Source organism: Salminus brasiliensis, chromosome 5 (genome assembly GCF_030463535.1).
Source record: "Salminus brasiliensis chromosome 5, fSalBra1.hap2, whole genome shotgun sequence".
Lineage (NCBI taxonomy): Eukaryota > Metazoa > Chordata > Actinopteri > Characiformes > Bryconidae > Salminus > Salminus brasiliensis.
Window position 1 is genome coordinate 17,546,582 of NC_132882.1, and position 26,975 is coordinate 17,573,556.

The window sequence follows — 26,975 nt, forward strand, 5'->3', positions numbered from 1 at the left end:
TGTCTGTACTTTACATTTTTTAGTATTTCATACTGTCCTTTCGGTGGCACAATTTGTGCTTAACACAACACACGTGGCCTTCCAGCACCCAACTTAGTCTACTCTGCTCTCACAATTCTGCTCCCCCTCACTGTTTGTAAGACCACATGCAAGCTCTAAAGTTGCTGCAAATATTATCTGTTTCCCCTCAAAAATGCAACTATTTAAGTCCTTTATGGCATTACATTGATACATTTCCTCCAGTTAGAAACCAATTAGAAACTTATGTAGGGATTAGTGATAGCAATTACTATTATCTACATAGAATTTATGATTAATGCTAGTGTATGGAAAAGCTAATATGAATTTTGGAATTAACTGTGCAAAAATAAACTGTGCCAGTTGTGTTTCTGTGGGTCATCTTTGTCAATATTAAGTAGTTTATTCATTTTGCAACCCACTGTTTTGTAATAGCTGAAATCATTTTCCTCTCAATTTGTATTGGTAACTTGTGACACTGTTGGAAAGACTGTGTCAGCTGAAAGGTAAGTTTCATAGGCTATAAGCTCCATTCAGCTGGAACAGTGATTTACTGTAACTGTTTTGAGTCATGAATATTAAACACATGGACCTGTCAGAGGATAGAGAGAGAGAGAGAGAGAGAGAGAGAATCCACAGAGAGACCAGTTTCATCAGAGGGCAGGCACACAGCCTAAAATGTAATGCAGTTTTTCCCTTAGAGCTCCAAAACATTTAGTGATATTACTCTTTGAGAACAAAGCCAACAATCAGAGTAAGTTGACTCCATCCAAACTCTCCCTGATCCCTGTTTTCAGTTAGCTTAGATGGCTATCATACACAGTACGTCTAGCATCGTTGATTAATTAGGCTAAAGACACTGCGGCAAAGTGCAACAGGTTTGGAGTGTTCTGTACATTCTTCAAGTCACTCATAGCAAGCAGCAAAAAACACAACTTTCATCTGTGCAATTCTCATTAACTGCACTTTGAACATTTGTGGTTTGTGTGTGCTGCATGTGGCTGATATAAGAGGCCACATTGATATCATTAAATGGTCCCTTGCCTGGTTAAAGGGTTATTTAGTACTATACAGGAGTTAAAAAAAATAATAAAATAACGCACCTGACCAGCCTGGTGGTGCACCATACTCTACCCAGCTAAATTTTCATGCAGGTTCTTGGCAGTCATATGGGGGTTTTGATTTGCTTGTCATTCCAGCTTATGAACAGTTTTCTCATTGTGTTCTTAGTTGTCCAGATACCATCTTGACTTCCACAGTTCCCCTAAGCTGCCATCTCTTAAAAACAGTCAACACTGTTGAAAACGCAATGCCAAGCACAGGCCACACTGGATCTGTTTACACCTGCCATTAACATTCGATTTGTATCTGGATAGTATCTGGATATCCTTTGACCGGATTCTGCTTAGACAAAGTGCGTTCCTTGCATGACCAGATGAGATCTGATTTTACTTCCACGAGTAAACAAAGACACCAAAGTGTACTTCCCTTCTGTTTTACTTCCTGTAAACAACGATTGAATTGCATTCCCTTAACAACTCAGAAAATGTGCTGAACTGTTTATACTGCAGGGGTCCAAACTTTGTAATACTGCTCTCATCTACCAGTAAATAAGCACAAACACAGACACACATTTTTTAACCAATGTATTTCTGCTTGCCTGGCGGAATCTGATCACAGTCCATTTACACTAGTATTGTATAGGTTTGAATAATCCAATCGGAATCCGATCATAAAGTGTCGTGGGGGTGTTTACACCTGGCTTTTTAAGGCAGACGAGTGAAATCTGAATCTGATGGTCAGGTTGAAACAGGCTCATTGATTTTTGTGTCGTCTAGGCAATAAAAGACAGAGTAACTCTGCATTAGGATTGACTGAGATATTGTTATGTTTGATTAAGTACAGTGGATTTGTAGATGTGCGTGAACCTTAAAATGAAGGGCAGTAAACTTTCTTTTACAGTATACTGACATTTCTCAGACTCTATTCACACATCAGTGCAAAATACCTAATAACAATAAGAATGTATGTACATGCATTTTTTTCAACATAAATAACAATGGATTAAAAGCAAGATGTTTTCTGCTTAGTTTCAGTGTTTGGACTGTATGTATTGCAGGTGTCAACTCAAGAAAAATGATACTTTCTTACAGTAGGGGCCCTTTAAAGCAGTAATCACTGTGACATTGAGTGGATCAAATGGACACTGCAAATGCAATATGACAAATTACGCCAATGTTCAATTTACTTTGTTAATTATAATGATAAACACAGTAAACAATACTTCCACCAAGCAATGCAGTTTATTATCAGAAGCCTACAGTTAATAGGCAACATAATGTGATTGTCAGGCTGTCTAAGAGAATGGCAGTGCATTAGGCTTTGTCTGGATATTTACTAACTTCCTGTTAAATAAAGTGCGCTGGATTGGTTTAAAGTATTCCTGATGGTGATTCATGCACAGGATGTTCATTGGCAGTTCTTTTGTGAGCTCTCCCCTGGGTCCACAGCTTTGGAATACAAGCACCTGCTCCGTACACACCGTCATGACTCTCAATGAGGTGAAATAGAACGTTGCAGTGTCTCAACATGTGACAGGATATTAACATGCAAGGCTCGTCTTTATGGTGATGACAGATAATGTTGATGTTAATGGTGTCCTTCTTAGAGCGGCAACGCTGCTACTCCTGAAATGACATGGAGTGGAGATTCAATATCCCATTATCTCCCTGCATAATGTGCTGTGTGTCTGGATGGCGCTCTGGAGGGCTGTGCTAGGCGCTGCGTAGATGTTTGTGAACCTTGAAATGAAGGGCAGCATACTGTATTTCTCAGACTCGATTCACTCATCAGCGCAAAATGCCTAATAACAGTAACATTGGTAATATGCACTGCGCTACTTTTTATATGTCTATTAGTCACCTGAGAGTGCAGTATATGCACTCTCATTAATGTGTATTAATGCAGTCGTTCAGAGTTTGGTGCTATATATGCTACTGGTCAAAAGTTTTAGAACACCACCATTTTCAGTTTCTTTTTAAGCACTTCAAGTCCAGTGAAAATTTTGAAATGGTACAAAAGGTATGCAGTAAACTACCAGGGCTTTTGAGGAAACTAATGAACTAAACACTAAAAAATAATGTAAATTGAATAAAGAAGGGCCTAAGTAAATTAAGCTTTGAACATTGATGCATAACGATTTTCAGTTTACATTCCCTCTGTCTGTATAAAAGCAGTGTTGGAACAGACTCTGACAACACAGCCTGTTTGGATTGCTATCATAATGATCAGAAAAAGACATTGAACAAAGCAAGACGGATAGAGCATTATAACTCATGAGTGTGTTTTCCTACACCATCAAAAGGCTCTTGAAAACTGACTGAACAGCATCAGAAGAAATGTTTACTGAGAGTCAGTAGTTTGCGTGATAGGTGGCTCACATGACAACACATGGCTTGTAGCACAAATTAACACTGGACCAAGTCAGTTTCAGCTGTGAAGACAAGACTTGGAACTGCAGGTTTGACAGGTAAAGTGGCAGTAAGGAAGCCATTGCTAAAATGGCAAAAGAAAAGCAGGCTTGCCTGGGCTGTGCAACACTGCCAGTGGACTTCTGAAAAACTGGGGGTGTTTAAAAACGATAACACAAAGAAAATGGAACTGCTTATCTGAATCCGAATGAGATCTTACCTTGAATTTTATTACTTTTTTGACCTCTGCTTTGGGATATTTTTATACATTTTCTGAGAGTTTATAGCATATGATGGAAATCAATCATAGTTTAGTACTTGCAATCATAAAGGGCAAAAGTTTTAGGTGCTGGAATAAGCAGTCACTTCTCATTTGCTGCCTAGTTTCAGATTGACATGACCTTGCACGCTCAAGTACATGCAAACACACATGGAGTATGATTGATAGCTTTGACCTTCTAGCACAGATACACACACTCACACACACACAGACATGCAGTGGCATCCTAATTACCATCTCATCATGAAGCAGAATGGTTCCTTGGCTACCTGCTGTAGGTAAACTCTCCTGAGCCTATCCTGACATTTGTCCACTGAAGGGTGACTAGTGGGAGTGTGGATGAAAGTCCCCAACACATGACCATAGGTTCTTCACCACACCTTACAAGCTGACATCAAGAACTCACCATGATTTATAATTATATCTTAATTTAGAGATTAAATCTTAAATACATACCTTGAGTCACCGGTGACTGACCTCCTCTCCATGCTCTCCAGAGACATAGCAAGCCAAATATCATAATGGATAATAGAAAAGCCCCTAATACGTCTGCATACCATATAAGCCCACTTAATTTAATTTAATTTTTTTAATTGGAGAAGTTGGAGAAATCCAATCCAGTAAACACATCACCTTTGACTGTTACTGTGAGCTTTGTGCCAAAATAATTATTTTATGTCAAAGCTAGCATAAAAAGGTGGTCATGTTGTGTAATTGTGCAATGAATGACCCAAGGTATGTATGAACTGTTGACTGTTGGAGAAAACGCCCATGCATTTGTAAGGGTTAAGCTATTTACTTTACTTACTACTTTGAAATCATGGACTCTGCAAGCTATTTCACAGAAGACAGCAGAGCTGTGAATGAACATTGAGGGGGTTATTATTTCTGTTCTAGTTGGAAAGATTACTCAGGAGCTCTGCGATACTTTAACAAGGGTGAAAATAGATTTTAAATCAATTTGTCCTGCAGACTTTTCAACTTTATTATTAATGTCAATGTAAGTTATCTCCTAAGTTTATATTGTATGGCTTTGTGTGTGTTTGTGTTTTGCAGCCCTATAGAGAGATCTCAGAAAGATCTTCAGGTTATCCACACAATGCTGAAGATGTTCCCTTGTTTTACAACCCAGCTGCCCAAGCAAGAGCTACACAAGATCAGCTCTATTGCCATTGTGGAGACCTGGGACCGCAGCCAGATCTGTGAGTATGCGTTAGGGTGTGGGAGGTATAATAGTGAGTACCGCAGTGATGATGTGTCATAAATTGGATTTTGCCATATTGGGGAAAGCATGATAAGCTCAGAAATGCTACAACACAAACAGCTCTGCTTCTAGACAAGTGAATCGGAAATAATTGAGTTCTTAAACTCAATAACAATAAGATTGACACATCATTACTTTGTGATACATTTCAACTCTTACGTTGCTCTTTGTCGGACAAAACATCTTGCTATGAATATCATATTATATCCTACCTTTATTTTACCTCTACCATTACTCTATAGACATTGGTAAGCAGTCCAGTGAAATTGAATCCAGCATTTAATACATCCATGGCAGTGAACACACCAATAGTGATTAGGGCAGTGATTAAGTTGCACCTGGAGTGGCGGGCAGCCATCTCAGCACCTTGCTCAAGGGCACCTCAGATGTGGAAGAGAAAGTACTGTTCCATCACTCTCACCACCCCTACTTCCTGCTGGTCTAGAGGATTGATGACCATCCAGTCCCAATCCTGCCATTCTCTAACCTTTAGGCCACATCTGCCCCATTATGGACTTTATTGTGATAGACGTTTAGGTACATATCATCCAGCTGTAGTATAACGTTCTAAAGTGGGTTATGGATTGTTAAGAGAAATGGTAAAAGTAGAGAGACGTCTGCACTGGTTCCATTTACTCATGGCCCTGTTTAGAGCTTAGCTATGCATTCTTCCTGAATCTTTCAGCTTTCCCAAAGCATGCCCTTTAAAATGCTTATTTGAATACATTATCCAGAGCTGTCTTGCCTATAACATTATCACATACACATGCAAATCAAGCATGTAGATAATAGTAGCTCCACAAATTGCATTGCATTGAATATGAGGAATTGGACTTTGTACTGCAGAAGTCTCAAGACTCCGTTCAGTCCTGGATGGCTGGTGTCCTGCACAGCTGGATAAAATTGAGTTGAATTAGGATTGTTTGAGCAGGGAAATCACTAAACTGTGCAGGACCCAAATTGATGATGGTTGTTCACGTAATAACATGTAAGTTATTAGGTTTGCAATGTTTCTGTTATATAAAGAACTGGAGAATTGCACACATTGCACACCCCCGCCTCACACACATTTACTTTTTCAGTAATACAATGTCTTCAAATAGATCTCTCTTGCTTCTCCTAGTATTGTCTGCTTTGGCCAGAGAGGATTTATCTATGTCTGTTTCTTTTAATTATTCACTGGTGGTTATACATAATTCACTGCCTGTCCAGTAACACAGAACTGAAGTGTAGTCTGTGTCTACATTGGATTTTGGGAAAATTGAAGAAGTGTTCTGAATGGGAAGATCATTCATAAGTGGAGAAATGTGCAATGCTTTAAACAGAGAGCACAGAGAACGATTGGGCTTTGAAATTATAGTGCTCAGATGAAGCCATGGCATCATCCAGATGCTTAAATCTCAACACCTCTCTAGTTTTTTTCAGTTCCTTTGGACTGCTTGCTTGTTTATTGCATTTCCATCATGTCTTAGTGGCCTGTCTCAGGCTTCTGCAGAGTGTGTGTGAGAGAGAAACAGAGAAATAAACAGACAGAAAACAGAGAGAGAAATGGACTGTGTTGGAGAACAGAATCTGACAGATAGACAAAGGCAGAGAATGGACAGAAGAGAAACAGAGACTTGATCAAACTTTTTGAAGAGGTTTCTTAGCCAGAAACAACAGTTGTAATAAGAAAAAAACAAGCATATTCTCTGGTGTATCACTCTCATGTAATGTCATGTTTGCCATGTCATCTCTAATTTTGCTCTAATGCGGGTGATTCCTTCTACATGTTCCTGCACACAATGCGTTCACCAATTTCTCCGCCTCCCCTAATGCGTCTTAGTTTCGCCAAGCCATTGGAGGGACACTATTTGACAGGCTGCGCTTATGAAGGGGCCAGACAGAAGAGTATGATTTCTTATTGATGCGTGCATGCGTTTGGCCTCAGAGCTGCCAATACCTTGTGGATAACAGGCCTCAATTTGTGGGAGTCGATGTGAAGCAGGGCTGGGCTTTGTTCTGTGTTTTTAACACACATTTTGACAGACACGGCCAACGAGGATTATTGAGCAAAAACATAAAGGAAAGAGAATTTAATGAAACTCTTAAGCCTGTGGTTTCATGGAGTTAGTGGCTCTTTTGTAAGTGGATGGTATTTCTGAGATGGCGAATGCTTTATCGATTGGTCTAGACCAGATTGTCAATAATGGATGCGTTCAGCAATCTGGAGGTATATTTATTCAGCTGCATGATGTCCAAGCAGACGTGCCGCCTGAAAGACATATTTGTTTATGGCTTGGAGGTTTTAGGTGCTTGATAATTATGGATCACAAAGAGGGCAATTTGTTGCTTGTACTTGGCCACTTTGTGGGAGAAGTTTGTGTGAACGTGTGCGGAGTGTGTGATTGAGTTTGTGGAGTCGGCTCTGGATGGAGTTTGTTTTTGCAGAACATTTTTTCACCTTCTCTTGGGATTTTGGGTCAGTGTTATTTATTAGCCTTTCAATATTGGAGACCTTCCCCTTAGATACTGTACATCCAAACAGAAGGGATGTTTCTGAAAGATTTATATGGCAATACATCACTTTATGTGTGTGAGAGAGAGTGAGGGGAGCAAGAGCGTGTGGGGCGGTTGTACGTGCGAGTATGTAGCTCTATATAAGATTCTCCTCTGGTTTGGAGGTCTTTCATAAAGCTATATTACGGTGTGGTATTTGTAGTTAGGGTTTTGGTGTGCAAATATGTATAGTGTACTAGAGTGGTGATTCTCAGCTCTGGGCCTGGAGGCCTTCTGCACTGCTCTGTGTTTTCTCTATTCCAACAATATTGATTCAAATTAAGACCTCATTAAAGCAACATTTATGTGCAAGTGAGCCTTAAAATAACACCTTCAAAATCTTGTTGATGGTATGCTGACTTGTAATAGGGAAAATAGTGTCTCTGCACTGCTACTGCACAAAGTAACTTATGTGGAGTGTGCACAAGACCTCTCTACTGTGCTATGCCAGTGTCCTAAAGCCCCTGTGTACGAGTTTAAATGTCTAACGATTTATTTTAATACTAAAGATATGCCATAGAATAGGCATTTACCAATGTTAGTAATGTTATATTTATGTATTATTTATTTATTTTGCCTCCTGTAAGTTCTGCACCATTTAAGGTAGGAAGTAGGAATCTGCTAAACAACTTCCAGAAGCATGGCTGACAACATTTTCACACTGTTTCAGCAACTAATGAGAGAAAGACATAACAGTAGTGTATGTTGAGCACAGAGCTTAAACTAGAACACAGCGTTTTGCATGGAGCTTAAATGAGCAAGCACATACCCGTTATGACCGGCAAATTTATGCTGATTAACACAGGTGTTGCTGTGTTATAGGGACGCACTGTGTGCTGGGAGAAGCAGGTGAGATGACCTAGTGGAATTGAAGAAGGTGACCTAAACACATTGCTAACTCTGATTGGTTCATTGGTTCAATTTGATGTCAGATGTGCCAAATTTAGTCCCTCCTAACTTAAACCGAACAGAGAAAAATGATAGAAAAATCTCCACAGAAAATATTTTTTTCATTTTTTTCTCGGCCAGTTCAGAGTAAATTCATCCCGACAAATATTGATAATAGTTAGATGAGAAAATGAGTAGACAGTGGCTGTACAGCTTTCACAGTGTCTTTAATGTGGAAATTGGCAATAGAGAAAGATCCTTTCAAAGCTCATTTAGTAGAATTTTAGATTAAGCAGAAGGCCATGAATTACCATGTACGTTCTATTACCATGTTCAGCTTTTTTTTTTTTAACATAGTCAGACAAAGGATTTAACCTTACTGTTTGTCTTTTTGAGTCACATATTAGTCCAAAAGGTGGTCTGATCCATTACTTGTTTAGTTGATGATTGTTTCTGAATCAGTTTCTTATGGTATGGTTGTTAGATGTTCTAGAAATCTCACTCATTTGGAAGCATTTCTATTTCTTTTTCACATTGCTTTTTAAAACCATTGCTCTTTTGGCAGTATTTGGACACAATGGATTTTACCTGATACTGAAGGGCTCAGTAAAACCATACACCAGAAAAGGCTCAAGAGAAGAGCAGAAGAAGCCTGCAGTAAGAGCTCACACAGTAATTGTGCAACAGTTGCATAAACATTACAATGTCTGAAATGCATGCTTTGCTTCAAATATTGAGTCAGAGTTTTCTTCTGTCCTTTGCTGATGTAGATTGGCGTAGGAGGTTCCTTTGGATCTTTTGAACCTCCACATTTTGAAGACAGTGGCAACATCATGCAATATGCACTGACACTGGAGGTCTGTGAGATCCTCAAAATCTCCCATTCCGGATATGCTAAGCTGAAGGAGGTAAGCAAACCTCATAGTTGTGACATTGTTCCATCTTTTACCGCAGAAAATTACTGTGAGTGTTTTCTTCTGAATAAAAACACCAAATTATTTTTTTTTCTAATGAAAAACTTTAAACCTGACTTATTAGCCAGATCAGTTTCCAGCATGGTACTGTAAGAAGGTGGAAGCGTTGCGTTCCACAGCAACTCAGCCATGAAGTGGCAGACCATGTAACGTTACAGAGTGGGGTCACTGAGTACTGATTAATGTCAGCACAGAAACTTGACCGGCCCACACAGAGCCCAGGCCCTCTCATCCAACATCAGTGTCTGACCTCACAAATGCTCTTCTGGATGAATGAGCAAAACTTTGCACTGATACACTCTAAAATCTTGTAGAAAGTCTTCCCAAATAGTGGAAGCAATGGGGGATCAACTAAAAGTGAATGCATATAGATTTAGAATGGGGTGTTATTAAAGCTGTGTTGGTGTCCTAGTATTGATGTCCATAAAGTTTTTGTCAGTGACCGTGCATATCAGCAATAGCCTTACCATGATTCAGTCAACTGTTAAAATAAAACAGAGGCAACAGCTTATTATCTTCAGCTTCAAATATCCATGTTTAATATAGATCCATCCAAAAATGTTCCAGTGCTGTTAACTTTGCGCTAACGTACTACAAGAATTCTATAGGGAGGCTAGCAGAATTTAGCATTATTGCTAAAGAGTTTGGATATTTATGACCCAATGAAAGGCTTAGATTCATAGTCATGGTTTGGCACTAAAATCAGAATTTTTTTTTAGCAGAATTAACAGTACTTTTTTTACAGGATATTTCGGCCCAGGATTATGCAATGAAGGAGTCTTTGATCCAAGGTTGCCAGTTCTATCTTGACTGGCCTAAACTTTCTATCAACCATCTGACCAAACTCATCCAGCTCAAGGCTTTCCCTGCCAATCAAGGTAAACTGTTCTCTTCTGATGTGTAGTTGTCAGACTGACATCTAGATTCCTTTAATTCGTCTGCGTGTTAGGTTGTGCTGCAAGCGCTGATGATCATCTTAATTAGGTAATCCCTTTCCGCCCTCAAAACCCAGATTGATTCTTAATGAAAGAGTTTATTCGTGGAGAGAGCCGCAATATGATCATGTGCCAGGAGAAGAGCTCCTCCAGTACCAAGCTCAAATGCAATTAATTACTGACAGGACTTTGTTTTCTGCTCCACTGAAGAAAAGATTAAAACTCAGACATGACTGTCTGAGTGTGTGAGCCCATAGTGTGTGTGTGTTTTAAGGGTGGGGGTGATTTTGCATATTGGAAAGTGATTCTAGTAAAACCCAGATGTTCCCAGTACTGACTTCAGTGCTGTAACAACATTGTAGCCTTGTACGCCGGGATGCTTTGATCCAGGCTGTCTTACAGGAAAAAAGCGAAAGGGAATACTGCAAATTAGTTCCATCCTGGTGCTCCCTTTCGTCTCTCATCCCCCTCGTTCTCTTTTCTGGAGGCGACAGGCAAGCATATGGCATGGGCCTATTGAGATGTTAGACGGAACTAAGGCGCCATGGCTAAACTCTTTATTTCAGAGAGCTCGTTCTGATCTCGTCATCTCCTCCCCACAGCAGATCCCTGCTCTCACTCTGTCTCTTTGGTGTTCTCCCCATGGCTCAGCCTCAACTCCTGCTGTCAGCCCAGCTCATCTGAATGCATCTCCCAGTCACTATCCCCTCTATCCATGCGTGTCTGCATTTAGTTCCAAAAAGGCTTGCACATGTGAATGACCGCAATCTAACATGCTTCTTTTTTGGGTAAATTCTAAACAAAATTAGAATTTGCTGTCATTGCATTGGGCTTTTTTTTCTTTACTGTTGCTGAATTAAGCAGGGGCTTATGTATCAGAGCTGGCTGTGTGTCCAGAGTGAAGATGAGCCTTGCTCATGAGAAAGATAGGCTATAATCTCACCGGTGTTTTTTTATTACTGATAGAGAGAGAGAGAGAGAAAGAGAGAGAGATTCAGAGGCAGAACTCTGAAGGGTGATATGATTAGAGAGAAAGCTTAGCAGGACAGGTGAGGGAGAATGGAAAAACAGGATTGATTGGGTCTTATCAGAGTCTGCACCTGACACTTGATTGACAGGCAAGAGCACTAAGACTCCAGATGATTTGCGATGGAGGAGGGTTTGCTGATCTGGAACTGCTTTCCTTCTGACAATGCCACAAGGTTTCTCTCTCTCTCTCGCTCTCTCCTGCTCTCTCTTTTCTCTCTCAATTTTCTCTCCCTCTCCACCCTACCCTGATAAGGGCTGCTACTTTGGACTGATGATGGAGGTAGAGCAGAGAGAGAGAAAGACAGGAAGAGAGAGAGGAAGGTGAGGCTGTGATAGATGAGGGTATGGTTGATTTAGCCTGTCATATGTGTCAAATATATGAAGGCCATACTACAGTCTGGAAAGAGCCAAAAATGTCTTGATTTCGCTGTCTGTGAGATTTGGGTATGAAAAGTGTGTGTATGTGTGTGTGTGCATGTGTGGTGCTCACATACTAGATATGTTATCAGTTGGCTGTCAATTAGGAAGAACATCATTTGCTCATTACACATAAATTGTGAGCCGTAAAGATGATTCATATCTTTTGCTCCCAAATGACGGCTATATTACCATGTTTATAATCAAAGTGTGCTACTACGGCCTCCCCTCCACTTCTTTTTTACTCTCTCTCTCCCACTTTTAGTTTCTCATTCTTAACGGTAATCACTCTGTCTGTGTCCATCTTTCCACATACATTATATGGAAAACATTTTGGGATACCTGCTCATTCATTGTTTCTTTTGAAATCACGGCTAAACAGAAAAAATAGCTGATCCTGCTTTTGTTGGAGTAACTGTCTCTACTCTCCAGGGAAGACTTTCTACTAGTCTTTGGAGCATTTAGCAGCTAAACTCTTAGAATGGTCAACACTCCACCTCATCCTTAACTCCTCAACCTATCCCAAAAGTACTGGATGGAGCACCATCATTCCAGAGAACACAGTTCCACTGCTCCACAGCTCAGTGCTGGGGGGCTTTAAATCCCTCTAGACAACACCTGGCATTAGGCACGGTGCCAGTAGGTTCATGGTTATCTGCTCCAGAGAGTCCTATTCTATTGGCAGTACTTCTCTACAGGGGCTAGACAGGCTGTGTTTGTACACTTGCACATCTGTGTCAGCAATGGCTGCATCTTAAAGTAGCTGAATGCACTCATTAGAAGGGGTGTCCACAAACATTTGGAAGTATGATGTATAATATTTTTTCTGGTTAACAGAATTTGTGGAAACACATGTACAGTATGATTTTCAAGAGCTTGTTCTTGACTGGCACATTTTCTGACCCATGCTAATAATCATGAACCGAAACATGATTTTTGTGGTAATATAACTAAAATGTTTCTTTTTTTCATTTTCATGTTTATATATGTTTTCAAATGTGACTTATTTTACATGCTAATGCTAACTGCTGCCCAGGGGGAAACCTTGACAAAATATGTTCTGCCAGTGCACACTGATATGCAAAGCATAACAACACACTCAGAAGTACTGGTTGATAAATGCAAGTAGATGCCTGTAATAGTCCGCCTTCTTTTGACATGAGATACAACTTACTATGTAATATGTGACTATGTGAACTTAATCATAACCCATGCAGTTCTCAAAAGTGGCAAAAACAAAAGCAGATGTTCTGAATTTCTTCTCAGTTTGAACATCTAGGCCCTCTGCCCTTCTGACCAGTGTTCCAATTCTCAGAGCATGATGAAGTGAAGGCTATGACCTCACCCAGCCCACTGATTCTCTTCAGCACAGCTCCTCCAAAAGGGCGTGAGTGTGAATGGAGCCCTCATCACTGAGTCTAATGTGCTCTTCTAGACGGGAGATATGTTACACAGTTCTTCATTGTCTGTGTGGATTGCATCAGTGGTTCTGTTGGCTCCTTACGGCAGCAGCTGCCCTGCGTTCATCCAGCTGGGCAGGAGCATCATCTCTCTGGGAGAACAATCAGGGCCACCAGGACCACAGCCACATTCCCCAGCCACTTCCCTCCAGCTGCTCCCTTCCTTAGCATCCTTTGCACTACCAGGATGCCAGTTCCAGACGATAGCCGATAGGGCATTTAATCTGTGGAGATTCTTTTAAAATGATATAAAATGGATATGTACAATTTTACCCACCAGTCTTCACTTCTCTTCTCTTCAGAACATTTGCACTTCTCTTTTTGCAAAATGATTTTTGTTTTGCTTTGTACCAAATAAGACAGATCTCATCTGTCGGAATGTCTCTGTACATATTTCTCCTCTATTCTATTCTCCATTCCTTAGGTCCACATCTTTCACAGAGTGATTATTATTTCAGAGCCCTCATTAGAGCAAATGAGCAGCTCAAATATGGTAATGGCTGCTTGTTAGGGGGCCATTAGACTGGCTAATTCCCCACTTATATGGACGAGGCCTCCTTCTGCTTTGGATGAGATCTACCACACAGTGTGGCCAGTCTACTGCCCACACACACTGCAGAGGTGCCTCACTCCACAAATCATAATATAACACCAGGCAAAACAATATGACAAATTAGTCTGGAGCTAGACCAGGGTTAGCCTGAAGCCTGAAATCTGAATAGCTCACTATAGGTCACTGGGAAACCTTGTCAGTGCCTTGTAAACTTTGTGAATTCAGATTTGCTATATAGACTACAAGTGCATTCCTGGACGCAGCTTATTGCGCTGGGACTTGGATCAGAGCTGCTCTTATGTGCTTCATCTAAGCAGCACATGTGTACTTGTCCCTGCGGAGAAGAATAATTTCTAAGCTAATGTTGTTAGTCTGGCCATGTGAGAAGATTAAGCACAGCTACAGGAGAGCACTGTAATTTCCCTAGTGATGCAGACATTAGTTTTTCAATGACTGTAGAAGAGATATGGCACAAGTGTTATCTTCAGTGGTGATGCATGAGAGAGAGGGAGAGAGAGAGAGAGAGAGAGAGAGAGAGAGAGAGGAAAGACGATGCTGAGTTGTGAGGCTACACTTAGTGCTTGGGTGTGAATCTGCCTCCTTCCCATCCTGCTATTCGGTTTGGCTGTAGAAGCCCAGGTTGCCGTCACCTAGCAGACAAATGGGCCCAGTTTGTCCAGCTCTCTGCTTCACAGAGATGGGATTTAAAAACACCTGTCAGGGCTGATATACAGTGTTTCCCCTGCCATTAAAGGCTTGCTGTAAATCAATTTAATGCTCACCTCCACAAACCAACCTCAGGTTTGTCACATAAAGAAATAATCCGCTGCTTTCGGGGCTTCTGCCAAAACACAGATTACTTCTGTCATTTACAGTGTACCACTCCCCTCCATCCACTCTAGACTCTGACCACTGTGTTTTTGTCCCCTGAGATTCATTCATTATATTGGGTTGAATAAGTTTGTGCTTGGCTTGTGTGGCACTTGCACAGAAATAGTCAATATTACAAACTGTGCCTATATCTTTTGCTACCAACAGACACACACACACACACACACACACACACAAAATAATAAAACTAATTAAAAGAATCAATACCCATACACTCCTCTGTGCTTAGTAATAGTCACTTATAACAGAAGAGAGAGAGAGAGAGAGAGAGACTATGCCAGTTTCTTATTTTTCAAATAAATCTGTTTTTTTTGTGTGTGTCTGTCCAGTGCTGGTGAAGGAAGGCAGAGTATGTCCATTTGTGGCCTACATTCGTGAAGGCGAGTGCACCATCCTCCAGGACATCACCTCCCTGATCAATCCTGCAAAAAAAAAGGTGTCAAAAAAAAAAAACAAAGAAAAAAAATCTGCCCTCATCCCACCTCAGGCTGTTTGATCCGACATCACTGAGGCAGCCATGCGGAATAAAAAAGATAGCTTTGAGCAGATATGATAAGGCATCTATTTTCTTATCCTATCGATTTTTTTCTCTCTTTTGAAAGCGTGTGGGATTCAGACCATCCCAGAGATGATGCTGTACCTTGTGCTTGATTCATTTGAAGGCTACCTGGAGTTTGTCTTGCTGAGATGCTGGTTTGTATGATTTGTAGGGCGGTGGGATCAAGTCTGTTGTAGTCGGGAGGCTTGGGCGCATGGAGTCTTTCGGAGAGGTCAGCGTCCTGCAGGCGCAGCCTTCCCCGTGCACCATCATCACGGTCACAGAGCTGCAGGCTGGAATTATCCAACCAGAGGCCCTGCGAGGTTAGTCACCATACACAGTGCACTTACCATCTGCCATTATACCCACACTCTTACACAGTTATAGCAGAATATTATGGCCACCTACCTAATAGAGGTTAATTTGTTCTCAGTAGCGAGTCAATTACTCTGTACCGTTTTCCAGAGTCGTTGTTCCCTCTGGCATCATTGGCCTGTTGGGCACTGCTGTTATGCCATTGGGAGACACTCAATGTGCAAGATTCTTGGTGGACCTTCACTACGACGGCTACTTCCTAGTGGTTTTCAAGATGCTACCACCCTATACCCACTGTCACAGTCATTAAAATAGCATGACCACCCCTGGTCTAAAATGAACAGTGCCGGATATATCATTGGTGCCATGTGACAGGGTGTGCTGTATGTATAAATAAGTGAACACACCAGTGCAAAACAATGGTCATGGTAAAAGGACATGATTTGACTGATGTCCCAAGGGGCATGATAATAGGGGACCGGGCAAATGATGGTAGCATCTCGGAAACGGAAACTTCATGGGATGTTCTAGATCCACTGTAGAGAAGATGTACCGAGAATGCACATTGAGTGCCTCCCAATTGCATGACAGTGGTGCCCCACTTAGTGGTGCCCCATAGTACGTGTATGTGTATAATGTTCATAAGGGTCATCAGGAGTTATGGAATGATCCCATAGAAGAACCGCTTTTGGTTCCATAAGAATCCTTGACATAGAAAGGTCTGTAATGAATCTCCAAATTAAATATCCAAATATGCACCAAGAACCTCTGGATAATTGTTGAGACTGAATTAATATCACCACTGGCATAACATCTAAATGAAACACAACACATCTGCAGATGGCGCTACCTTACATCAGCTTTGATAGATTCAGACGCTTCTGCTGACCACCCCATCTGCCTGCGTGGAGTGGGGTCAGCCTTCAGCCTGACATCGTTATCGCCCAGGATATGCTGCGAATTATGACGGTTCACCTTAAATCAGTGGTGCACTTTGGTATTACGATGTGATCATTTATGATAGGCCATAGGCAAGGTAACTGTCTGTTCGTGACCTCAGAATAAATCAGACTTATGACCTGCTTTGATTTGTTTCTCTTTTGCACAGGGCTGGATTCAGTAACCATCTCTCTAATGCTACAGACTGCTCAGCACACATGCAGAAAGCTCAGTCAGGTGAGGAGATGTGAGCGGTTTCAGGTGAAACAGCAAATGATGCAAGCCACCTTCACCACATAGCCAATGTGAAGAGCTAGAGAACCTTTATCATTACTACAACATGAAACTCTGTGTCCAATTAAAACTTGGGAAATGAGTGCAAGCTGTGCTGCTTTTGGCATTCTCTACTCCCTACAGTCTGCTTTCAATCTGCCTCTTTTCTCCTTTATGTAGGAGGAGATAAATAAGGAGTACATGAGACAAGAAAAAAACAAGGAGTGGGATCACATAAAGGTAGTTTTCTTTGCTTTTGACCCAAACCATGTTCTGTGTCCTTTCTCACAGAGGGCTCAGGGGGCTTTTGTTGCCACAGGACACCTTCTGGATGCTCAAATAAGGCCAGGTCCTGGATCTTATTCAAGTCTCCAATCCCCCATAAAAAAAAGAAAAGGAAAAAGATCTGGCAGCATTTTATGAGAGGCATCAGCTTTACTAATTCCCAGACTTCCTTTTACTTCCCCTATTGTTCTCACAGATCTCAAACTCCCCTTTCCAGTCTCTGTCTCTTTCCAAGTCTCCATGCCAGCTCGACAAAGGAAAGTCCATGTTGTACTTTGCTGCTTGGTAAAATCGGCTCTGATGGGAGATTCATTAGGTATGCTCGCTGGGCCCTGAGGCCCTTAACTACACTGCACCGCTTTTGGGTTCCTACTCTAATGAAAATGGACATGACCCACCCTTGTCTGGAAGGTTCGCAGGACTATAGTCTTTCTGTGTCTTTCCTATGCTATGGTGCTGGACTGCTGGAGTGGTCCTAGAGTGTGATTCATCAGGAATACTATACGCTCTGTCCATCAGGAGGCCGAGCTGATCCCAGCCCAGCTGTCCAGTTCTGTCATATTAGAGTGTGTGGTCTGCAGCGCTTTGCCAAACCCACAGACATGCTTGAGTTCATTGCCTTATGGACAAAGACTATGTGAGATGCAGTTCTTAAAGTATCTTTCTTACAATAATAATAATAATAATAATAATAATACTAGTTGTAATACATTTTTATCTATCAACACTTTTCATATATCTAGTACTAGGGTTGGGGCGGAACTCATTGATTTGATCTTTGGAGAAAGATCACTATAAAGAGCCTATAGCTTTCCTTAGGACGTGCCTGTAACATTCCAATATAGCAACCGTATCAGACAGTGTGACTACACTGTCATGACTGTGAGTGGTGAACCTTTTTTAAGGTTTCCTTTCAGGTAATCTGTCCTTTGTAGTCTGTACTATAATGTAAACATTTCCATTTTTATCTTGTCTTTTTTGAACAGAAATACAGTCTATCTGCACACTATGCCAAATGGATATGATTATCCTGTCCATGACCCCTTTTGAACTGTCCTATATCATGTGACACGCCCCATTAAAACCTACTCTTTACCATTCTTTCCACTCCATGTGAACAGTAGATGCAAGGTCGTTTGTCAGAACATCAGTTGCTTGCTTTCCACATGTAAATTGATTGCCCCTTCTACCCAACAACCATACCGTACAGCTACCTTCAGGAGTGCAGAGCCTGTGACGTGTTGCAAACAAACAGTTTATGGTAATGTTTAGTGATGGAAATGTTCTTTAGCAGCTGGTAATTATGGAGCCTTAATGACTAATCTGACAGATTAACGGATGGTAAAACACTCTTGTTTTCCGTCTCTTGCTTTATTTTTTTGGTGTCTAAAATTAGATGGATTTGCTTGTGTTTGAGTGATCTCATTTATCAGGCCCAGCATGTTTGTTATAAATGCAGCTGCGAGAGTTCTCCCTGGCATCTGGTACTTCCCTCTCTCCAAACCAGTTAATAGATATTTCTGCTTATGCTTTTTGCCTCTGCTCTGAGATTAAATGGCGCTTTTTGTAAATTCAGTCTAAATCATATGTTTGTTAGTAAGTATGTGGTGGGAGGGTGGATGTGTGCATGATTTTCAGATGGTGTGTTTAGAACGGTTGGGAAATAAACATAAGGTTTGAGGTAGGAAGACTTAATTTTGTTGAGGAGGAAGGAACCGCTACAGTAAACCAATCAGTATGGTAGAGTTGCAAATTACATGAAGCTAACTCATCTACATGAATGACACATGCAGCTCCAATGATCTGCGCAGAGCTGTGTTTATGGTCTTTTCAGTTTAGCTCCAGGATCCAGCACTTAGTGCCGGTCATTCATTTGTTGGTAGCACCTACTGAAAAAGTCAAATGTGGACAAAATTGCACATGAATGAATTTAATTGATTTTTAATTCAGCTTTCTTGGTCATAACTTTGGGCAGTCAGAAAACTAAAATAAAACATTGCAAAAACTTTCTACCCAGCAACCTCTATCTGTTAAAAACAAATATTGATAAGTAGTGAGCCATTAACAATAGCATTATGTGAGAAGCAGCTTTTGAAGCATTTTTTTATGATAATAATAATAATAATAACAATAACAATAAAAAGAAGAATAGATAGCAAGAAAAATAAGAAAAAAAGTATATATCTAGTATTAGGGTTGAACTGATCAACTTATCAACTTTTTTCATGCCATCATACTATCTCCAAATATTCACACAGTGTTACCGGGAGCAGAGAGTAGCTTTTAACGGATGACCCTTAGTTTACTTGGCTTCCATGTCAACTCATAAAATATAAAAAAAACATAAAATATGAAGGCAGCATACTGATATGTGGATAGAAATGTTGCATCTTTATTAGGTTGTGCTGTTCTAAGATTTCCAACACACTAGACAAGTCAAACAGTATATAACAGTATATACAGTATATATCTTAACAAAGTAGTATGTAACAGTATATATCTTAGCAAAAGAGGTCTGATATATTATTATATTATATTATTATAACATTTAAACAAGCAAAGAATCATTTAGGCAAACTCTAACTGGTTTTGATGGTTCTATATATACACCAGGAATGCTAACATAACATTAACACCACAAGACTCCACAAGACTGCTAAAGGTGTCCTGTGGGATCTGGCACCAAAATGTTTTCAGCAGATCCCTTAAATCCTGTGTGTTGTGAGGTGGGGCCTCCATGACCATCAATAAGTCTTAGGTGCCCATGACCCTGTCACTGGTTAACCGTTTATAATTTCTTGTACCACTTTTGGTATGTGCTGACCACTTCATACCAGGAAAATCCAACAAGACCTTCCTGATGTTTTGGAGATGTTCTGACCCAGTCAAAGTGTCTTCCTTATCCTTATACTTGCCCGATTTTTTGCCCAAATCAGATGTGAGCCATTGTGTTTTCCTACAGTTCACAGGAGTGACTTTTCACATGTTTATCGTCTCCTGTGAGCATGATTTGAATATGTCAGTACAGGCTTATTAAAATATCAACAATGGTCCCTTTAACAGATATATGTACTCTCAACATGGCATAGCTACTGTTTTTTCTAAAGAGTCTTGCTTACTTTCTTTTGTAGAGCATTGATAATGTGAAGTAAATGGTTTTGGTCATGAGCAATTACACCACCATGAAATTAAGATCATTTATATTTTAATTTGTAGTTTGTAGTTCAGTAGAAAAATACATTTACCATTCTTTTAGAGCTTTACAAATTCTAAACCACATTGGGATTAAATGGATTAAGCTAAACTAATACCTCAGCATGCTTATGAGAAAATGGGACTAATACTAAATGCAATATAGTAATGTAACGTGTAGAATACAGCTTTTTATGTGGGTTAACTACAATGTTTAAGTAGCTTCAGACATTTGATTATGGTATACAATGATGTGTAGAATAGTGTAAGCACAGATTCAGATATTCAAGCTTGGTCTGACTCCTGTAGTTGAATGAATGGTAACTTCATAATCATAAAGCTTGTGAAATACTGTCTGTGAAGACGCTTGCAGTGAAAGTTGACTGGAGCCTACACTTTTCTAAAGTACTGTAATTATTGTGAATAGCATTTGTGCCTTTGGCAAAGTATGTAGTCATAAACATTTTCTATTTTTGTCCCACAAACCAAACCATTGCACTCTCATCACACTGTTGCATATTACAGTTGTGCTGTTCACCCCTTGTATATATATATATATATATTTTTTTTTTTATACTGATTTTGACTTAATTTGGTTTACTATTCCCTTGGTAATGTTTTTCAGTCATGAGTGAAGGCAGTTGTACTTAGTTTTGACATTAGTTTTAATTGCATGTGGGCAATGCAAATGTAACTGGAATATAACAACAACATATCAAACAACATTAGCCTGAAACAGCAACAAGGGCACACGTATGTAAGCCTTTGTCCCCACAACCCAGACCAAGGACAAGTATTTGGGTTGAATATGGGGCAGAAGGGAGTAAATATGAGCTTCCTCTTGTTCATAACATGTGGAAGTTATTCTAGTTTTAACAGCAGTGTTCCAGTGGAAGTGTTTGCTGGAGTTTAATTACTTTCCTCTGGTTCTGAATATAAAACCTGATGGTTGGCTTCCTTTGTTTGCAGCTGCTCAACAAAAACAGCTCATTGGCCAAGTCACAGTCCAACATCTTAACTACTAGTTTACCTGAGTCATGGTTAAGTGAATGGAAAAGCTTATGAGAACTCAGACAATAAATTCCAACAGAATACACTTAAGACACCATGTAATCAATATATTCTTTAGTTTGTTTGGTTTTTTTTAAACATGGGTCATTTGTTTAAGTAAAGTAATGACCTTATTGCTTAATTCCTTAGTATAGAAAGGTGCAACACTTTCTATTCAGGTTCTCATTATGTTACGTAATAGAAAAATAGCTTTTACATACAAAGCAGTGTTATCCACATGAAAATTGAAGGTAAAAAAGAAGGGACTAATATCTAATACAAAAATAAGGATGTGAAATCTTTAGCCCATGAAATAAACTCAGTGAATGAGATTGCAGTAATTCAGAAAATAACAAAGAGCAGACACAGTTTATTTTGAGTTGTGGCCTGCTGCAGATTAATTCCTGTGACAAAGCTGTCTGAGTTGAACTAATCAATAGCTAGCTAAACAGGCTGAATAAAGAGCAGACGAGACTTGTTCTACTTCAGTCTGACATGCATTCCAAATTGGTGTTGTCATGGCAGCCAGTCCTTTTTTATACAAGTGGGATCTGCAGATGTTACAGACCATATGTAATTGCTGTTTAATTGAATTTCACGTTATTATACCTTTTAGGCCCTTTTTATGTGAATTTCATATTATGGAGGACAGATGGACAGTGTTGCAAAATAACTTGTTTACATGATCATATATTACACAGTTTTTACTTCTCTTGTAAGGTATTGCTATGTTAACCAGTCAATATACAGTCATACAAAGGGCATAACCTATTTAATAAAGTTAAGATAGAGGTAATATTGCTAAACAAATAAAGTTGTTTTAAAGAATGTAAAGAATGTTTTTTTTAAATCACTTGTAAAATGTAATTAATAGAAATGAAGTTTTCTTGTTAGGGAAAATTAGGACACCCCCACACCCCACACTACTAGTATTAGGTACCAAAATTAGAACATGGTTAGAGGGTTTTGGAGGAGCCTGTCTCATTTAAACCTCAGATATTTAGTTTGGTTTGCTCTTGGTTGTTGAAGTGAGTGGCTTTGGCACTTCAGCAACAATGGCCTTCAGCAAGGTTGTATATGCAGATGAGTCTGGGAAGGGACATAAAAAGATCTTAAAACATTTACAAAGCAGCTATTCCACTGTCCCCAAAATAATTTACAAGAGGAGAAAATTTCAAACAACAGCCATTATGGCCAGGTCAGGCCGTTCTAGCAAGTTCACAACAGTCCTGAAATGCCATCATGGAACCTACAGGAAGCTTTTGCTACAGTTTATGTCAGAGCACAGCATCTACATGTGTACATGTGCATGCAAGGAACCTCTCAAACATCGCACAGCTGAAAGAAGTCTGCATGGAGGAGCGGGAAAGACTTTCTGCAAGTTGTGGTTTAAATTGGTTAAAATTGTCTAATTGAGGTTGTTTCAGCCAAAGGGGGACTATCTTTGGCATTTCTAAAAAAATGCATTTCTATTATTTACATTTTATAAATGATTAATATATGATACATTTCTTCAGCTGTATTTGTTTAGTTTTATTACCTCCATCTCCCAATAATTTTAAAACTTCACATTTTACCTATAGTAAATTAGGTATATGTATTGTGATTTGTTGACTTATATGTGTATTAGTGTGTCTGTGTTAATGCAAATGTCTCTTTAACATAAAGTTGTTCACAGTGTCATTCTATTGTCCCTGGAAGTAAACAATATAATCGCTTCTAGATAAGAGGAAAAAAGGCTATTTAGAGATACTGCCTTGTAAACATTGTTTTACACACTGTCTGACACTGTGCACATATTTCTCTTTGCACAGACGCTATGTCTTTGCTGCTATCTGCCTTATGTATTTAAGTATGTCAAGGCAAGCAGTTTTTGAAATGATTTATGGACCTGACCCTTAACACTTGGCAATGCACAGTACAGAATGAGACACATTATGTACTATTATGTTTTTTCTGAGCATACATTTTCTCTTTTCTACTTTCTCTCTCTCTCTCTCTCTCTCTCTCTCTCTCTCTCTCTATCTTTCTCTAACTGCAGAAACAAGTGCTGTCCGATGCTCTGTTTTACAACGGTATTCATCAGGGGTGTGGCAAATGGACACTGAACAGAGGATCAAGAAAAACAGCTGTCAAACACAAGCCCTCCATGGTTCCCCCCTCATAGATCTTCCTCCCGAATGAAGAAGAAAAACAGATCACTCTTGAGTTCATTGAATCTCTCAGGCGTCCATATTGCCAAAAACTAATTTGCTGTTTTTGGTAGACATGATGTCCTGGGTCCCACCACGGACACCGACTGTAGCATTTGTCAGGAAGACACCCTTTGTTTTGAGCTTGCTTTTTTGCTCCTTCCAGCTGTAGAAAAAAACCTACAACTGCACTCTGTGGCATTGTGAAAAAGGCCCCCTTCTTGTCTCTTTTTCAAAAGCTTTTCAAACAAGATGCAATTATTCTCAATCAGCCAGCTTGCACCACAGTGCTTCCGTAAGGCTTGCCAGGGGGATTCGGAGGACGGAAACATAATGTTGTAATTAACCCACTTAAACTGACAGAACCGGACAGGCCCCGTGTGCTCCTACTCAACCCAGTCAGGGCCCTTGTGTTTGAAGCCTGAGTCAAAAACCATAGGAGACCAGTTCAGAGGTCCACAAAGACTTAGTCATGCTGACTGACACCAACTTCATCACATTGCCCCTGAGGTAGGATTTTCATCCCGTTGTTTTTCCTCCTGTCTTTGGTGCCTTTTCTTTTGAAGACTCTTTCAATTACCGCCACGAGTTCCACAAACCGTCTTTCTTCTGTCGACAAAAGGGCAAATAACCTCTTTTCATTCGCCTTTCTGGCGGCTGAATCTGTGTGCGACTGTGTTAGAGCCTTGCTGCATGTTCTGTAGATATGCAAAATGTCTTCCAAACCAAAATGTTAATGGATGAAAAGACCATTGACTAGAACACGTCAAGGGAAACCGAGAGAACTTAAATCATGCAGGCCAGGCCACTCGCTTGTACTATCATGCCTGGCCTGCATGCTATAAAACATAATGAATTAGGGGTAAAGCTGGGCTGACCTTTGACAGCGCATTGCCTCTACTTTAGTCTCTTCGGCTTTGCATGAATAAATCTGTATGGAAACTTTCAGCCCAGAAAACATTGGGTTTGTTTAAGTTAGGGAAGCCTTCAGTGACCCTCTTGTGGACTGCTTATTCTCAGACTCCCTCAGAAAACAACTCAAATTCTTTTCTTGATCCCAAACAAATTTTTTTTATTATTCTTTTTACCCTCAGATGATTCCATTGAACTGTAATGACCCATACTGTATGCTTTCAGATCTAATGACAAACTGCAGAGCTTAAATTTAATGCTGTTTTTGATCCTTTGTATTTCTTCAAGGAACACCACATTAAATAAAACTTAAATGTTTGGATTTCAACATTAGATAAAATGTGACTTTAGCTTTAGCTTTTTTTTTCTTCTTTTTTTTTGCATACCTCTGTGTGAGATATAGTGATACGTGATATGTTATTGAGAATTCGCTTCATCCATAAAGCATTCTACATGGATGGAATGATAAGATAAGATGTACAGTATTGGTTTGTGCGTGTGAGATGAGGAAGGAAAAGACAAGGTCATTTCCTGTGTTTGGAGGAGGCCATGGGACTGTGTGCTGAAGGGGAGAGAGGTGTCAGTAGGTGCAATGACATTATCACCTCGGGATATGAGGGGAGGAAATAGATGACGTGCCTTTAAATAAAGAATGAACTTCACATGCCCTCTCCACTGAACACAAGGGCCTGCTCTACTTTCCAGCATCATTAATAAAAAAAAATATAAAAAAAAAACGACAACAACTTTCTGCTTTACATAAATGTGCTATTTTGTACTGCTTGATATTTTGCTGTTTCAGTCACATGGGCCGGCTTCCCTTTAAGAATTTGGTCAGTTTTATTTGAGGCACAAAATAACTTGTGAAGTGACTGCCATTGAGAACACACTGTCCAAAGATGTGGTCAGCACTATACTAAACTGTACTAGATAAAAATTACATACTTCTTTAAATGGTATAGAACCATTAGGTTTTACAACAAAGGTTCTTTACTCTGTTTATGCCCAAAGCCTTTTTTCAGTTTTTCTGTCATGACAATATTGGACTTCTCTTTCTTTTTCTGGGTCGGAAAGAGTGTACTACTATACATCTAAAAAAAGTTAATTTATTTGTTATTAAATATCATTATTTTTTTTTTTTATCAACACAGTGCGAGAATTATTCATACAAGGTAAACATTATACATGCAGCACTGTTAATGTTTGGTGAAACGTTCCTTGGATATACCACTGTTCTTGACAGAATTGTCAGCATTTCAATTTAATCTGTTAGGTTAGTGCCAGGAAACCAACTTTTAAGTGCAGACTGCATATTTTCAATTTGAGGTTTGAGGTCGGGACTTTGAGAAGGTCATTAGTGTTACCCTGCCTAATCCATTCCGCAGACACCTATGATGTGCGTTTAGGGTCATTATCCTGTTGGAACACCAAGTTGTGTCCAAGTTGCAACCATCTAGATGTTGGTTTAAAGTTATGCTGAGGACTTCTGAGGTCATTTATTCATTATTCCTTCTACTTTGTGCAATGTACCAGTTTTACTGGCAGCATTTGTAACAGCTGCTACAGGGTTCTTAGGGATAAATGCTTTATTGTAGCCAAACAAATCACAACTTTATCAGCTGCAAACTTTAGTCAAGCTTGAGACATCTTTTCTGGAAGGTGTCCATGACATCCAGTGCATGGTGATGTAAAACTTGCTTGACTATAGACAGTGACACTTGTGTTCCAGCATCTTTTAGTATATGGTAGGCCCTTGCTTTGGCGGTTCTTGGGTTGTTCCTGACAATCCGAACCAATTTCCTCTCACCTGAATGTGACAGTTTGCGGGGTCTTGCAGAACTTGGCCAAGAGAGTTAACTACAACAAGCCCTTGTCCTGTGTGTATAATTTGAATGTGTTTTTGCTTGTACTGTAACTAATAGGCCATACATTCATTCTGCATCATGAAAAGAACAGTTTAAAGAAATTATTAAAAGCCCAGTATTTCTATAACATTCATGTCCATGATGAGTTTATGTAAACATGTGACCACAACTGTAAATACTTCATGTAACATAAGCAGTAAACATTACATAACATTATATAAACCATGAAATTACGTTTAGATTAACAAAAGCAATGTTTTACATCAAACCACAACACTTCAAAGCTCTACGAAGCTGTAGTACAGGACATTTCTAAGATTCCAGTAGGGGCACAAGTTGATTTTAAAAAAGGTCATTCTTAATTAAAAACATTTGCACATCTTATGTATAAGAATGGTTCGTTCGAGAACCAAAAGTGGCGTTTACTACAGAGAACCCTTTTGAATCACCACAATTGTCTGGTGCTTTTTAGTGAGACTGGGCCTTGTTTTGGTTTGTCTACTGTTTTCTTTGTTCACTTTTGAGTAATGGACCCATGTGCAATAATAAATACTGTATGCATTGAAGCAACAGATACGATGGGCATTTGGCGGTTTGAATTTATTTACTGTTGCCCCCTTGACCTCAAAATTAATGGTATCCAGCGGCAACGGCTCTGCACAGTCATAAAGCAAGCGGATGGGGAGCGCGGCTGCGT

At 39.8% G+C, this 26,975-nt stretch overlaps 1 protein-coding gene across 1 annotated transcript in view; it reads left to right on the plus strand.

The window, feature by feature from the left end:
- Window positions 1–24,665, plus strand: part of cnbd1 (cyclic nucleotide binding domain containing 1) — a 40,122-nt gene extending 15,457 nt beyond the window's left edge. The window contains exons 5-13 of the mRNA XM_072678793.1: window positions 4,825–4,970; window positions 9,024–9,115; window positions 9,229–9,366; window positions 10,178–10,310; window positions 15,047–15,153; window positions 15,428–15,578; window positions 16,679–16,746; window positions 16,963–17,022; window positions 23,351–24,665. Coding sequence (XP_072534894.1) covers window positions 4,825–4,970; window positions 9,024–9,115; window positions 9,229–9,366; window positions 10,178–10,310; window positions 15,047–15,153; window positions 15,428–15,578; window positions 16,679–16,746; window positions 16,963–17,022; window positions 23,351–23,476 — 1,021 coding nt within the window. The 3' untranslated portion in view covers window positions 23,477–24,665. The remainder of the gene's footprint in view (window positions 1–4,824; window positions 4,971–9,023; window positions 9,116–9,228; window positions 9,367–10,177; window positions 10,311–15,046; window positions 15,154–15,427; window positions 15,579–16,678; window positions 16,747–16,962; window positions 17,023–23,350) is intronic.
- The last annotated feature ends 2,310 nt before the right edge of the window (window positions 24,666–26,975 follow it).